General features: G+C 40.5%; 1 protein-coding gene across 1 annotated transcript; it reads right to left on the minus strand.

Annotated features, from left to right (window-relative positions):
• Positions 1–1024: 1024 nt before the first annotated feature.
• Positions 1025–14425, minus strand: LOC139640372 (polyserase-2). The gene is made up of 10 exons (XM_071514565.1): positions 14282–14425; positions 8272–8292; positions 7386–7548; positions 6712–6980; positions 5526–5671; positions 5163–5433; positions 4881–5052; positions 4119–4372; positions 2620–2717; positions 1025–1822 (listed from the first exon to the last, which is right to left on the minus strand). The coding sequence occupies exons 1-10, from the start codon at positions 14337–14339 to the stop codon at positions 1490–1492; spliced, it is 1785 nt and encodes a 594-aa protein (XP_071370666.1). The 5' UTR covers positions 14340–14425; the 3' UTR covers positions 1025–1489.
• Positions 14426–15246: the final 821 nt, after the last annotated feature.

Genomic DNA, 15246 nt, shown 5'->3' on the forward strand with positions numbered 1-15246 from the left:
CTCGGAGGATGAGTAAGATCATCCACACAAGTGATATCAAATAAAAAGATTTTTTAAACTGGATTGTCAGTCCCTTTAATGTTGGTTCTAGGACTCCTGAAGAAAATGGGTGCCGGTACAGTGCATGCCTCCTTTCTCTTCAACCATGGTTAATGACATAATACCATATGATTCAGACACTACATTTGACTGCATGTCCTACTTAAGTATTTACTTGTTAGTGTATAATAGGGGTATTGGAGTGTGAAGGTAAAACAACATCTACATCTTTCCTCTAAGTGCTTGTCAGCTGAAATGTGAGACCTTGCAGAACACGCTTGGCATTTTTCCCACATGTATGACAGAGAAAGCTGAGAGTTGACAACTACAATAACACACTAAAACAGTTTTCTCACTACCGACTGCCCAGTTCAGATCCCGATGCTCCTCAGATCCTGAAAACGTGTCAAAAGTTTGTAAGTGTTTGAACATTTCGTCATGTTTTTGCAGCTTTGGATTATCGCAGCTGTACATGAAAGTATTTATTAGGCACATACATGAGAGGGAAAGCTGGGAGGTGATACTGCAGCTCAGCACAGAACGTCAGTCGGTTAATATTTTAAAGGCTAGAGCCTAGGGCTGGGCGATATGGACAAAATCAAATATCACAATATTTTGGACCAAATACCTCGATATCGATATATTGCGACAATATTGTAGGGATGACTATTGGTGCTTTCACAAAATATTTATACAATGAGATAGTAATGTGGATATAATGACTAAGTGGGTAAAGGCAAATAATAGAACAGCTAGAACAGTCTGGTAAGTTCAGAAAATGACATCACTTTACTGTAATGCAGCCTTTAAAACCAGGAAAAGACACTTATGCCATATCACCATATTACCATATCCAAAATCTAAGACGACATCTAGTCTCATATCACGATATCGATATAATATCAATATATTGCCCAGCCCTACTAGAGCCATTCACCATTTGATTCATTGTTAGGCCGCAAAAATAAAACTGGAAGGCAGAACATGTTGGGTCACAGTATAACAAACAATTTAATGGAATCAACCACACAAAGTGGCAAGTGGGAAACTCGTCATACACCTTCACATACTGTATATTATTATTTACAGAATAGTTTTATTTCATGACGATACCTGGCAAGAAAGGGAAACTTATCATCAACAAAACCAACAAATTTTCCATTTATAGAGCAGCATGAGTATTTACAGGTTAAATAGGACAGTGTTGGCCGTAAGTGCTATGTCATTACAGAGCAAATTACAGTACCCCTTCATTTGTATGAGATAGATGATTGACAGGACCACGCCTCTCTGATGGTACAGTGGAACACTGTAACACCACGCTAAAGTGCCTTCTCACTGCCAACTCATTTCAGATCCCGGTATTCCTCAGCTCCTTCAAAATATGCTTGTTCATAAAACCGGAATGCCCTCCACATGTAAAAAAAAGATGGAATACGATTGAAAGTTCCTATAAGAAGGACAGGAGGAGGCACATGGAGGAGACAAGGAAGAAAAAGAAGGGAGCGTGAAGAGGAGAGTATCCGCTGGTGGTGGTGGTGGTGGCGGCGGTGGTGGCGGGGGCCGGGGTCGTGGTGTTGGTGACGTTGCCGCCGCTGGTGTTGGGAGCTGGAGATAAGAAGCTCCCCACTGTCCGTGCGAGGAAGGAATCGAAGCGGCTCGTCCTGGTGAAGACCATCGGCGAAGAGCCGTTTGCTCGGGTCCGAACGCTGTCGACTGTTAAGACCGCCGCCTGGGTCCAAGAGTCGCCCCGCTTACACATCAGAGGACCTCCAGCATCGCCCTGAATAGAACAGAACCGACAAGGTTGGGGTCTTTGCGTGAACAGCGTATCAGCACGTTTCGGAAAGCCCACATTAAAGGCTTTTTAAGACCTTTTATAATACTTCCTGGATTTGGTTCTAAGACCAATTGGTAACACTTTACAATAAGGGAACATTAATTAAGGGTTAGTTAATGCTTATTAACTAACCCTTAATTAACAGTTAACTAATGTGTCTGGTAATCATTTACTAATGGTGTTCATGTTAACTAAGGTATTAATTTATACATTATTTAATAGTTTATAAAGATGACTATTAAATAATGTATAAATTAATACCTTAGTTAACATGAACACCATTAGTAAATTACACATTAGTTAACTGTTAATTAATTAACTGTTAGTTAATGCTTATTAACATTAACTAACAGGGTAGTTAGTTAATGCTTAATGCAAAGTCAACCAAATAATAAGTTAAGGGTTAGTTAAGGCGTATTAAGCATTAACTAACCCTTAACTTAGTGTACCTTTATTGTAAAGTGTTACCGACCAATTTAAAAACAAAGAAAAAAAAGTTGGCAAAACCAGCCCATTTCTGGTTGAACATAGCTAATGAAAGTTGTGGAACGCTAGTATAATTAAAAATAAACCTGTAATACATAAAAATGAAGACCTCTATTTACTGTATTTAAGACATTTTAATACTTTTTCAATGCCTAACATTTAGATAATTTAAGACTTTCTGACTTCATAAGGATCTGCCGATACCCTGCTGAAAAGGAAAGACACACCAACAGGTGGTGGACAACACTTCGTACCTGCTGCAGTGTCACAGCTCCTGTACAGATGTTGTCACTCGACGACGCGTTCCCACAATCCACCACGGAGGTCTGGAACTCCTGCAGAACTTGTTCCTCTGTGGCCGGGGGGAAACAAAAGGTAAATGGCTAGGAGTGAGACGCCTGCATCAGAACCAGATTGCAGCACACTAAAGGTGCACACATCATCTACCAAATTATTGGTGACAAAAACTTGTCACAATGGTCCAAATACAACAAGGTATGAAAAAATATTATAGCACATGTGATGTACACCATTCTCACAATTCCATTTTTGCCTTTATCTAGATTGGAGTTTTAGTTAAACATTTCTTGGAGCCAGAGCTGCTCTGGAGGCAGAAATAATTTCATTGGTTGAGTTAAACCTCAATGGGCGGAGCCAAAGAACCACAGTTTTCTGGCTAAGTAATGTTGCCAACTTGGCGACTTTATCACTAGATTTAGCAACTTTTCAGACCCCCCCAGCGACTTAATTTCTCAAAAGCGACTAGCAACAAAATCTAGTTACTCTACTTTTTCAGACCATGGGGAACAATGTTAATGTGTTAAATCCTGGAGAATATGGCGACAAATCGATAGCCTGTGGCTGATACTGCATGTACATCTGCACTACTTGCTTATCTAATCTATTTTATGAGGTGTGATAACTGGCCCATCATCTGCCGACTTTGATTGACTTTTTGAGCAGCCAAAAGCTACTTTCCTGGGAAGACAGTTTGCAACACAGTTAGACAGAATCCCAGTGAAAAAGACAAGGCAAAGAGCGGAGGAAGCTAATATTATGAAGCCCTAGCACTCTTCTACCAACTGAAAAAATGCAATGTAGCTATAGGCTACTAAGTTATTTAGGTTAGATAGGCTAGTTGACCTTCCAAGTTCAAGCTAGCCATACTAGCCAATAGCTATCTAGGTAAGCTAGTTAGCTAGCTGCCAATCTCTGAACCCATCGTCTATCGGTCTAACGACGATTAGACTCTACAGTCCAATTATCAACTTAAGACGCGAGAGTGGAACGTTTCTCCACACAATATACAAACATTGATACTTTTTGTAGGTATTTTAGGTCCAGTAGACATTTCGGCTAATCTCTATAAACAGATATCTGCATATGAGACGTCGTCTCTCAACTCCAACTCCATTCTCGCGTCTCAAGTTGCTGATCGGACTGTAAACAATGACCGGCGTACAGAAGAGGTCTTGGCCCGGATGTCCGCTGGCTACACCGGAAACCCCGAAATATTGGCCGTCGCCCCCAGAGTCTAATCGTCATCAGACCGATAGACGATGGGTTCCGAGATTGGCTAGCTGCTGACCGTGCATGAGTGTCATAGTCATGAATGAATGAAAAAATAAGTTATTGCCATTCATATTTTTTATTTATATTTAACTCAACCAATGAGATTATTGTTGCCTTGAGAGTGGCACTGCCTCCGAGAAATGTTTGTAGAACTAAAACTTAGACCTGGTTATGGACTCACCCCCTCCTTCTCCCGCGCCCCAGCCAGCTACCCAGCATGTGGTGCCAGCAGTGAAGGTTACTCCAGTATCCAGGCAGATCGGCTGGATGTAGTTAGACAGGGTGGGCATGGTGGTCAGATGCAGAACTGCTACGTTGGTCCCAGTCAGATTGCTCATGGTGATGTTTGTCACACGAAGTGTCACTTCAAAGGGGTTGGATCCGTTTTGGTTCAAGCGACCCAAGATCACAGTCCATTCAGAGGCATTGGGTGAACTGGGGGAGATAAAATGAACCAAGTGAGGGGCGCTCCACCTATTGAAACCTCTGAAAAAACTTTGACATAGGTCTAAGGTCTTTCAAAAAGTCCCAGAAGACTTGTAATTTATCGGTTTCACTTTATCTTTGAAAAGAGCAAGAGAGTATAGCTTGGCAAGTGCTGTTTAAGTCATTGACCAAGTCTACAGTATGACTTTGGCAGGCCTCAGTAATATTATGGTAAGTGGAGGCGGTGAAGACCTGACAGAAATTACATGCAAAACTGCAGTTAAAAGACTTATTTGCATGGGATTAATATCACCTGGGGATGTCCAGTGATTTGTAATGACTGCGGAGATCATCTGTGATTTTAATTTTGTGCGAATATGCCATGTCTGTAATTTGTAAAGTAAAAAATCCAAATTGTGGTGAAGACAGAGCTCCCCTGATAATACTGATCCTGTGCCAAAAGGGCTAGCATGGCTAAAACCACCGGAGATTTCACTGTGACTCCATGGTGTCTTACCTTGAGAAGCAGCTGGCACTGCTCAGCACGTAGTCCACCGCCACCAGAGTCCCGCCACACACGTGAGTTCCATTCTTCTGTAAGCTCGCCATCCACGGCCACACGCCCGCCGTCGCCACCAAACTTCCTCCGCCGATACGTGGGTTCAAGGGGGCGTTGCCGCAGAACACGGCTGAAAAGCAACGGAAAAGATGGACGACGAAAGATTTAAACCTGCGTTCTTGCACAGTCTGGAGGTTTTGCAACAATTACTTTCATGATGGCAGTATGGCAGTCACTCACGGCTGGCTGTGGTAGTCGGGGGGACGGTGGTTGGAGGTGGCGGCAGGCCGGGACAGGTGACGCTTAAGTCACTGTCAGTCCCAGTGGACCTGAAGGTAACGAAGCCCGGCTGGCTGCTGGAGATCTGGCTGTTGATCCAGGTCTGAAACTGGGACACTCTGGCGTAGACCCCTGGGAACTCGGGCAGGGCGCAACCCTGACCAAAACTCACAATTCCAGACTGGATCCAGCGGCCGTCCTGTTTGCTCATCATCGGACCGCCTGAATCCCCCTGTAGGGAAAGAAAGATTCGGTGTGTGTTAGCGGGACAGATGTTTGCAGGAGGTGAAATCCAAGGACAAGGCGGGGCGTTCAAATGATCACCTGGCAGGAGTCCCTCCCTCCGGCACGCAACCCGGCACAGATCATGTTGCTGGTGATGGAGCCCACTCCGTAGTCGCAGTTACACTGTCGGTTCCCCACAATTGGCACTTCCACCTCCTGAAGTTCTTGTGGGGAAGGGAGTGGAACTAGGGAGACACAAATTCAGTTTGTTGAATAACACTTATGGTGAGATACACTTTAAATCAAATGTGTGTAAAAATGTGTTCAATCACAGACAATTGACTATTGGCTTAAAGGAATAGTTCACCCAAAAATGAAAATTCTGTCATCATCTACTCGCCCTCATGCCAAATGAAACACAGGTGAAATTTGTTAGTCCATATAACACACAGGGAGGTTGCCAGCACAACTTGGTAGCAGCCTTCTCCAAAACAACTGAAGTCAATGGGGACCTGTTCTTTAGAGTTCCAAAACAAAAACAGCCAAACAATCACACTTTGAATAGAAAGACCTATACACCATTATTTGTTGCAAATCAATCAGCTGTAGTTAAGATTTGCACTAAATGATGGTGTAAATATACTGTAGGTCTTTTTGGAACTCTGAAGAACTGGTCCCCACTGACTTCAGTTGTTTTGGAGAAGGCTGCTATGGAGTTGTGCTGCAGCCTCCCTGTGTGTTATATGGACAAACTTCACCTGTGTTTCAACTGGCATGAGGGTGAGTAGATGATGACAGAATTTTCATTTTTGGGTGAACTATTCCTTTAAAGGGGCATTGATTCATCTATGACTTCTTTTGACCTCTACTGGTGACAAGTAGGAATTGCAACTACATCAGCAAGTCTGGCACACCTCAATTATCAGTTTCCAAATACTGGCAGTTGCTCCCCTTTAAATCAAACAAGCAAACTAAATTAATTTGGCTTGTCCAAAACAAATTGAACACAGAATTGAATAGCACAAACATCTCCTCAGTTTGGGAACAGAACTTAAAGAAGTATTACAGACATCACAGGTCCCCTTTGCTCCCTTTTGCTCTCTGATGGCATTTTGGATCAGAGGATTGTGGGCGATATTAACCATTATGGGCATATAAGAAGTTAGTACAACTGCAGTCCCTTTTCTCGTGAGAATACAGACCCACAATAGCATCTAATCTGTTACATTACATATTCCAGTTTCCCCATCTATGAGCCCAGTGTGAATGCGGCTTTATTACCCACCACCGCTTCTAATGCTGCCCCAGCCGGTGACCCAGCTGTCAACGCCAGCGAAGAAGGTGCTCTCTGACGCCGCCAGGCAGACCGGACGGATGAAGTCGGTGAAAGTCACCGGTGCGGAGAGCCTCAGAAGACCGGCGTCGTTGTTGTTAGGGACGTCGTTGTAGTCGGGATGAAGGATGATCCGTGTTAACGTCCGAGACACCTCGTTGGGGTTGGATCCTTCTTGATTCTGGCGACCCAGATAAACGAGATAGCTTGCTGTATTGGTGCTGAGGGAGAGGAATTTAAAAAAAAAAAAGACACGATAAGCAGGGCTGTAGTCAATTCCAAGTCCAGTGAAGTCAAGACAGAGACCAAATCGAGACCTATTCAAGACCAAGAAGTAGGCAACAGTGTGGATGGCTTTCCAAAATGTACAAATAATGATTCAAGAATTTCTTGAGGATGAACGGAGGTGTAGATGTTGTACTATACCCTTCAATAACCAACTATATCAATGCCATAGAAATTTGAGGACAATTACATACACAAGTTTCTACATGTGAAATCCCCAGTTTGTAGTACTGAGGAGAAAATGGACCAAACATCAATAAAATTCCTCATTTTTTATATTTTCAAATCCAGAAAAATTTGGAGATTCTTAAACACAGAGACAAATTCCATCGATAACTCACCTTGATAAGCAGTGAGCAGCAGTCAGCACCCATTCGTTGTTAATGAGAGATCCTCCACAGATGTGTCTCCCAAATCTGTGCAGACTGATCTGCCAGGGCCAGCTCCCTGGAGGGGCCGGCTGTCCTCCCACTATCCTGGTGTTCAGAGGAGGCTGACCGCACACTAAGAGAGAGTAAAAAAAAAAAAAAAAAAAAAAGTGTGAATGTGTGTGACCATAATGGTGTGTGTGTTAGACTCAGTTTAGATGTTTCAGTGCCTCTGCTTGTTCTTTTAAGACTATTGGGATTCTGGCTCTGAGAGCAGTAGCCTACTCTTAACCGTATAATGCAGTGATTCTCAACCTTTTTCATAGCAAGGACCCCTAATTTAGTCCACATTAGGACCCCCATTTGATGGGATATTGCCTCTCGGATCCAAATATGAGAATATATTTATTGTTAGATATGATTTTGTCCAGAATTCCCTGATTATCTGTATTGTAGGTAGAGAGATAACAGTGAAACTATGACCAAATCAGTTGTTCTTCTACATTCTCTAATTATGTTAACTTCTTGTAAATTAAATAATGGTGAAGTTTAACAATTCATCAATTTGCTGGGGGCCCCCTGGAACCCCCTCAAGGACCCCTGGTGGACCCCGGACCCCACGTTGAGAACCACTTATATAATGAACCTGTCAAGACTCCTGTCTAACCACAGTCCCACCAAAGTGTTTCAAATGTGTCAGTTCTTAAAGTCTTAAACACTCATCAGTTATGCTAACATGGGCAACCAATAGGAAATGACTTGCTATCTGCTCAGAACTGGGAATGAGAAGGGAAGTAAACAAGGAAGGATTTTCTATAAACTAGAAATTAGAAGTTAAAAAATAGAAACTTTGACTTACCATCAAATTGTGAGCGAGACTCTGAAAAACAGAAAACAATAAGCACTTAAAATGAGAATTTTATAATAATGATTTATAATAATTTTGCAAAGCCTTCCCAAACGATAAAAAGGACAGTGCCATTTCCAGCAGCATACAATACATGATAGATGTGTCAATAGTAGCATATCTGAAAAGTAACACAAGATATGTTGCTCCTCAGTAGACAAGGATGTGCTGAAAATAAACATCACATTATTACAGAGTTATGTTGTATAGCAGGGGTGGAAGAACCAAAATACCCTACTCAAGTACAAGTAGTGCTACTTTGCTGAAATTTCACTTAGGCATTAGTAGTTGTGTAAAAATCTACTTATGTTAAAGTAAAAAGAAACTCATCTAAAATGTACCCAGAGTAAAAGTTTTTTTACAATGCAAAAAGGAGGAGAGGACAGTGATGTAATATTATATGTGTTTTATAGACTATGTTGAGCATTATAAAATAAGAATTCAAAATTCATGTCATTATATGATTGGTCATTAAGATAACAGAGAAAATGCCAATCCCCATCATTCAATAATGTTACTTTATTGATGTATGCGAACTACAAGGCTAACACAAACCAATACTGCTGGATAGCTTTTTGGCTAATTTTAACTGAGCTCATTGATAATTTGAGCATTTCATTTTACAGTTAGTCAACTTAACATAGGTTTGATGCAGATACAATTAACGATTGGCCAGTTTTCTGATGCAATACTTATGACAAGGCTATAAAACAGACCTAAGTCAAAACTTACTTAAGTAAAATTACTGACTTCAGAAAAGACATAAAAAAAAATACACAAAAAAGCTACTCAATTATAGTAACGAAATTAGTTTTTTTTTTTTTTTACATAATTTGTTACTTCCATCGTTAATGTAATTATTTGTTGTTTATTGTGACAACAGAGTAATTGGTAGCTGTCATTATGGTCCAGGACATAAAATATCACCAGAGAAGCCTATGTCATTCTTTGCTAACAGCCGCCAATAGGGTGTAAGCTAACACCAGGAAACGTTGTCCCGGGAATTCCCACCCAAACTATTTTCCCGTTTCCGGAATAAGTATGGGGGTTGTAATTAAAACATGTGCAACAGCTGCAAACATGTGCCCGCAACACCAGCCTCTGTACGCAAAATCTCATCTTAATGGAATGTCTTTTTGAGAAATTCCATTCCAAATTACTCAGTTTAATGAATTTTGTTCGTTTATACAATGGAGGATTGTCAAACATCATTTCATGTCAGGCTGTTCTCGCAGCAGACAGATCACAGCCAATGAACTTCGGAATTTGACATCTTTCCAGGTAGCTATAGCGGGTCATTCATTCATTCATTCATTTATTTATTTTTGAACAGGGACAGTGCACATGAATTGACCCGAGGGTAAATGTGCCAGTGTTAGCCAACTGGCTAATTTTCAACTGTAGTCCCTGTGGCCAGATGTTATTAGCCAGAAACTAAAGTTAAAAGTACATATAAAAACACAACATGCGTCTATATGTACGGATGCAGATACAGTACAGATAGATGTAAGAAATAAAATGAATACCGTGTTTTTTTTATATGAATAACACACTCTATTCTTTTGTTCTTTGTTCTCAGAGTAGAGTGTCATTTTTTCTCTACATACCATGGTGAGGTAATCAGTGCATGTATGCGTGCACGTGTGCTATATATGGTTATGAAATGATTTGGAGTGTTCTTATAGGTGAATAATAGTTTATGCTATTCATACGTGTGTTTCCTTGTGTCCCATATTAGGTGAGGTTTTGGGCTTTGAGCCAAGAAATCTGAACTATGGGTTTGGCTTTATGCCGAGATGTATGTTTTTGTTTAGTCTAGTGTATAAAAGCTTCACTTCTTTGTCACTTCTTTGTTATAGGCTTATCTGGAACACTGAACTGAACCATGCTTGTCTGAATAAAGAATCCACGGAAGACTCTTGAACCTTTGCTCATTCATTTTGACCCACAAGGGTGAAGCTTATTCTTCCCCTACATTGACAAACACCAAGTAAGCAGCATGTAAGAGCAGGCAGCATTTTACATGCAAGCCAAATAATATTCATATCACATGCATTCTAATATTGATTAATCACATGGTTGGTGTACTTTTGTCATAATAATAACACCAAATACACTACACATTTATTTAGTCCTGCCAATTGAAAATGACCAATGCGTCTTGACTGGTAGCTTATGCCTTAAAAACAAGTCCAGGATTCCCTTAACTTCCCTGTTACAGACTGTTACCTGGTATGTGATGTCATCTTAATGGATTATCTGCTGATTGTTTAGCCGCGTGGCAGCTGCCATTTGATAAAACTGGTTTTACAGCTTGTCCAAGAAAGGTAATAACATGTTTTCACACAACTCTAGCCTTGAAAATACCCGCATTGTCCAGAGTAGGTTTTTCTGGCCTGACAGGAAATAAGCTCCACTCGAAAATCCCCAGTTTCCATGATGACTGTGTGTCGCAATGTAAGAGCATTTTTAACATATCTGTGTCTTCTTTGGGACAACGCGTATTGTGTTACTTTTCAACACCTGACACATAAAACATGACAACACATTTTAACATAACATATGTTGTTATAAGCAACGTAACACAGTTGCAGTGTTAAAAGGACTTTTTAAGAATGCAAGGTCACTATGACTCTCTGAAGTGGCATCCATTGACAGTATCTACAACGACAGATCTCCCACCCTTGGATATCTGTAATAATGACAATCCCTCAGTCAAAAAGACAGGAACCAACTGCAACGAGTTCTCAATATTAGTTCAAAAATGATTGGCGAAACACAGAGATGCCTTGCACAGGTGAACTCTAAACCAGTGATTCTCAACCTTTTTCATATCAAGGACCCCTAATTTAGTCCACATTAAGGCCACAGACCCCCATTTGATGAGAATTTGTTTTGTAGGTAGAGAGATAACAGTGAAACTATGATCAAGACAGTCATTCTTCTATTCTCTAATTCTCTAACTTCTTGTAAATGAAATAATGGTGAAGTTTAACAATTCAGCAATTTGCTGGGGACCCCCTGGAACCCCCTCAAGGACCGTTGGTGGTCCCCGGACCCCACGTTGAGAACCACTGCTCTAAACAGACCCTCAAGAAAGCATATGCTATCATTAATGATCCGTTACATGTCTTACACAAATCTTTTGTATTGATGCTTTCAGGAATGCGTCTCAGAAGCCCCACTTGCACTACAAATAGGAGAAAATTTGTAATATTTTATGTATTTATTCATTTCACTCATTTATCTAATTTCTATTTTGTATGTGTACTGTATGATGAATGTGTGCTGTTTTGTTGTCCTTCTTCAAATTGCCCCCCCTGGGGATAAATAAAGTATATTTGAATTTGAATGATCAAAACGAGGAGGGGACACCTTGACCTGCTCATAGAATTTCAAACTATTTCATAATCTTTCCAAAGGGTCTTGTTCACTTTTAGTAACCCCCACCTACTGCATACATTCCTTGGAGCGATAATGACAGCAATTCCTGATGACACCATGGTAGCACAGTGATTGACTGACAGGTAGAATGGGAATCATTTTACTGAGCTGCTTACCCAACTCCTGTAATGACCTGAAGGAAACGATTATGTCACAAGCACAGGACTGCTACATTTCCCCTGTGACACATCAGTGGTCATTTATTCATACTGACATATTTTAGCAGGTTTTTCCTCTATTCTCTCTCTCTCTCTCTCTCTCTCTTCTTCACTGTAGCTGTGCCTTTATGACTGGAGTTTGCCATGCAAAACATGTTTATATAAACATTTCACTTTTTAGCCCTCCAGACAAAGCCCCAAGTTATGCAAAGCCTGACTCCCATACAAAATACACACCTACTGTGTTACACCGTACTACGGAAGAGGATTAGGGCCACATGTGAAAAATGTATTTGAGTTCTGAGTTTAAAGTCAGAATTCAGAGATTAAAGTCAGAATTCTGAGAATAAAGCCAGAATTCTGACTTTTAAGTCACACTCCTTGTCCTGACTTCAATTCTGAGTTTTAAGTCAGAATTCTGAGAATAAAGTCAGAATTCTGACTTAAAACTCAGAATTCCTTGTCCTGACTTTAAACTCAGAATTCTGACTTTAACATCAGAATTCTGACTTTATTCTCAGAATTCTGATTTTAAACTCAGAACTCAAATAAACTTTTCACATGTAGCCCTAATCCTCTTTGTATTTGTATAGTTTATTATCCCCATGGGGAAATTTGTCCTCTGCATTTGACCCATCCTAATACACACAGTAGGAGCAGTGGGCAGCTGCAGTACAGCGCCCGGGGACCAACTCTAGTTCTTTTGCCAGTGCCTTGGTCAGGGGCACTGACAGGAGTACTAACCCTAACATACATGTCTTAAATGGTGGGAGGAAACCCACACAAACACGGGGAGAACATGCAAACTCCACACTGGGACGAACCGGGGTTCGAACCCAGGACCTTCCTGCTGTGAGTCACCATGCCGTCCACCTCTTCTGTACCTGACAGCCCATGCAGGTTAAAAGTATGATATGGCTGAAGTCTCGCATGGTGGAGTCAACTGTGTCAATGGATAACTTATTACACCAATCCTGATTCATGTACAGTGAGGAACAGCACTTCTAATGCCACATTTATGGATGCCACACTAGTTCCTTGTTTGATTTGCTATGATTCATCAGAGCTGGGCAAACATCTTATAATATATTGTGTGTTTCCCAGTTTGAAAAGCACCAGTTCTTGGTTTGGTTTGTGGTGTTTTCACAGGAGTTTTGAAAGTGCCTTGTGAATTATAGCTAATGCAATTCAGTTAGAATTTGACCCAAATATGCACCATTAATATGAAATATAGGCCTTGAGTGAACCATCAAGAAATATAACATATTAATTAAATAAATATAATAATACAATTCAAAAATTAATATCTATATATTTAAATATAATAAATTAAATACATAAATATAATCAAGGATGATTTTGTCATATTCACCTCATCATATGTGCATTAATCCACTCTGATAGCCAAAGATGCTAAATTGTATAGTCAGACATGTAGAGCCCCACATACAATATTGATATGATAACCCATTAATTAAAGGCTTTTATAATTTTAGTTTTTAGCTATTTTATTCTTGTGTAACCTATTTTATTGTGTTATTCACATGAAGTTTATTATTTACAGAGGAAGAGGATTAGGGCCAGGAGAAAAATGTATTTGAGTTCTGAGATTAATCTCAGAATTCTGAGAATAAAGTCAGAATTCTAAAATTAATCTGGTAACACTTTATAATAAGGGTCACTAAATTAAGGGTTAGTTAATGCTTAATAAGCATTAACTAACCCTTAATTAACAGTTAACTAATGTGTCTGGTAATCATTTACTAATGGTGTTCATGTTAACTAAGGTATTAATTTATACATCATTTAATAGTCATCTTTATAAACTATTAAATAATGTATAAATGAATACCTTAGTTAACATGAACACCATCAGTAAATTACACATTAGTTAACTGTTAATTAAGGGTTAGTTAATGCGTATTAAGCATTAACTAACCCTTATTAAGCATTAACTAACTCTTAACTTAGTGACCCTTATTGTAAAGTGTTACCATTAATCTCAGAACAAAAAATAAAATTTTCACGTGGCCCTAATCCTCTTCTGCAATTATTATTATTATATTATCCCCAAAATGAATAAAAATTGCACCCTGTCTAAAACAGTGAATTAAATCAATGAACTCATTTTACCATCTCTCACTGCCATAGATTCCGCTTGAAGGTTAGTTTGCTGCAGTTTAACACTGAATGTACTGTGAAGGCAATAAGAGCCATCCAGCTGAACTTTAGCCTCTATACCCAGACACCACAGCCAGTGTGTGCTCCAGAGAAGCCTCTCAAACTATGGTCACCAAACCTAATAGTCCTTCATTGACTCAGCTGTATACTGTAGGCAGGGTGGTGCAGGAGCTACTTACCGTGTGTCAGTAAAGTGAGCAGAGTCGCCACACACAGCAGTTTGCAGACAGCCATCATGGTAAGTCCATGCCACCGAAGCCACTCCGCTTTAAATAACCTCCTCTTCTCCTCCCTCGCACAAAAACAACACAACCCACACAGACACACCTCTCTCTCTCTCACTCTCACTCTCTCTCTCCGTTCAACACACCTACCTGTTCCTACACACTTACCTGCAGGCAGCAGACACGCCTAGTGCCCCCAAGTCACCACTGCACATCAAGCGAGCCAACCTCTCGTAAACCACTGGAAAAGGTGAAACAATTGTACAACGTTGCCCATGGGTGCCAAGTGTTAAGATAGTAGTTAGCTATTCACAGTCGTCCAGGTCTGTTAATCTTAAACAGCAATGGGGAAGTGCAGAGTTGGGGTCGACCGATATGGGTTTTTGGGTCAATACAAATAGTTTTCGAAAATGTGACAATTTTCCCACCAAAAAATGACTAGGATTCACTGTTTCTGCCAGAATTGTATTCTTGTCAGGGTGGAAAAGCCTCTGAAACAGCATTTAGACCATCATGAGACCATTGAAACCCAGACCATCGAAACCCAGTCCACTGAAACCCAGATCAATCGGCCCAACTGGCATACTGATGTATTGGTGTAACCTTTGTGCAGAGAGCTGTGGAACAAAGTAAGTTCCACTGTTTTATAACCAAAGACACATCCTATAGGCGGATAGGACCCATGTGCATGTTTCTGCACGGCTATGTTTGATCCATACTCCTATTTAGGTGCGTGCTAGAGTAGGGGGTTCCCAAGCTATTTCACGTCAAGGACCCCCATTGGATAGGATTTTTCCTAAGGTACCCCCATGTACTTAGATATGACTTGATAGAGAATTACGTAACTTTCTAGACTGCTGATGGGCAGGCAAAGGTATGGAGAGTGAAACCTATATGTACAAAATAGTCACCCGCATACA

The sequence above is a fragment of the Centroberyx affinis genome, unplaced genomic scaffold (genome assembly GCF_046629955.1).
Source record: "Centroberyx affinis isolate AG114_WGS23_722 - 3 ecotype Tasmania unplaced genomic scaffold, CSIRO-AGI_Caff_v1 ptg009245l_1, whole genome shotgun sequence".
NCBI lineage: Eukaryota > Metazoa > Chordata > Actinopteri > Beryciformes > Berycidae > Centroberyx > Centroberyx affinis.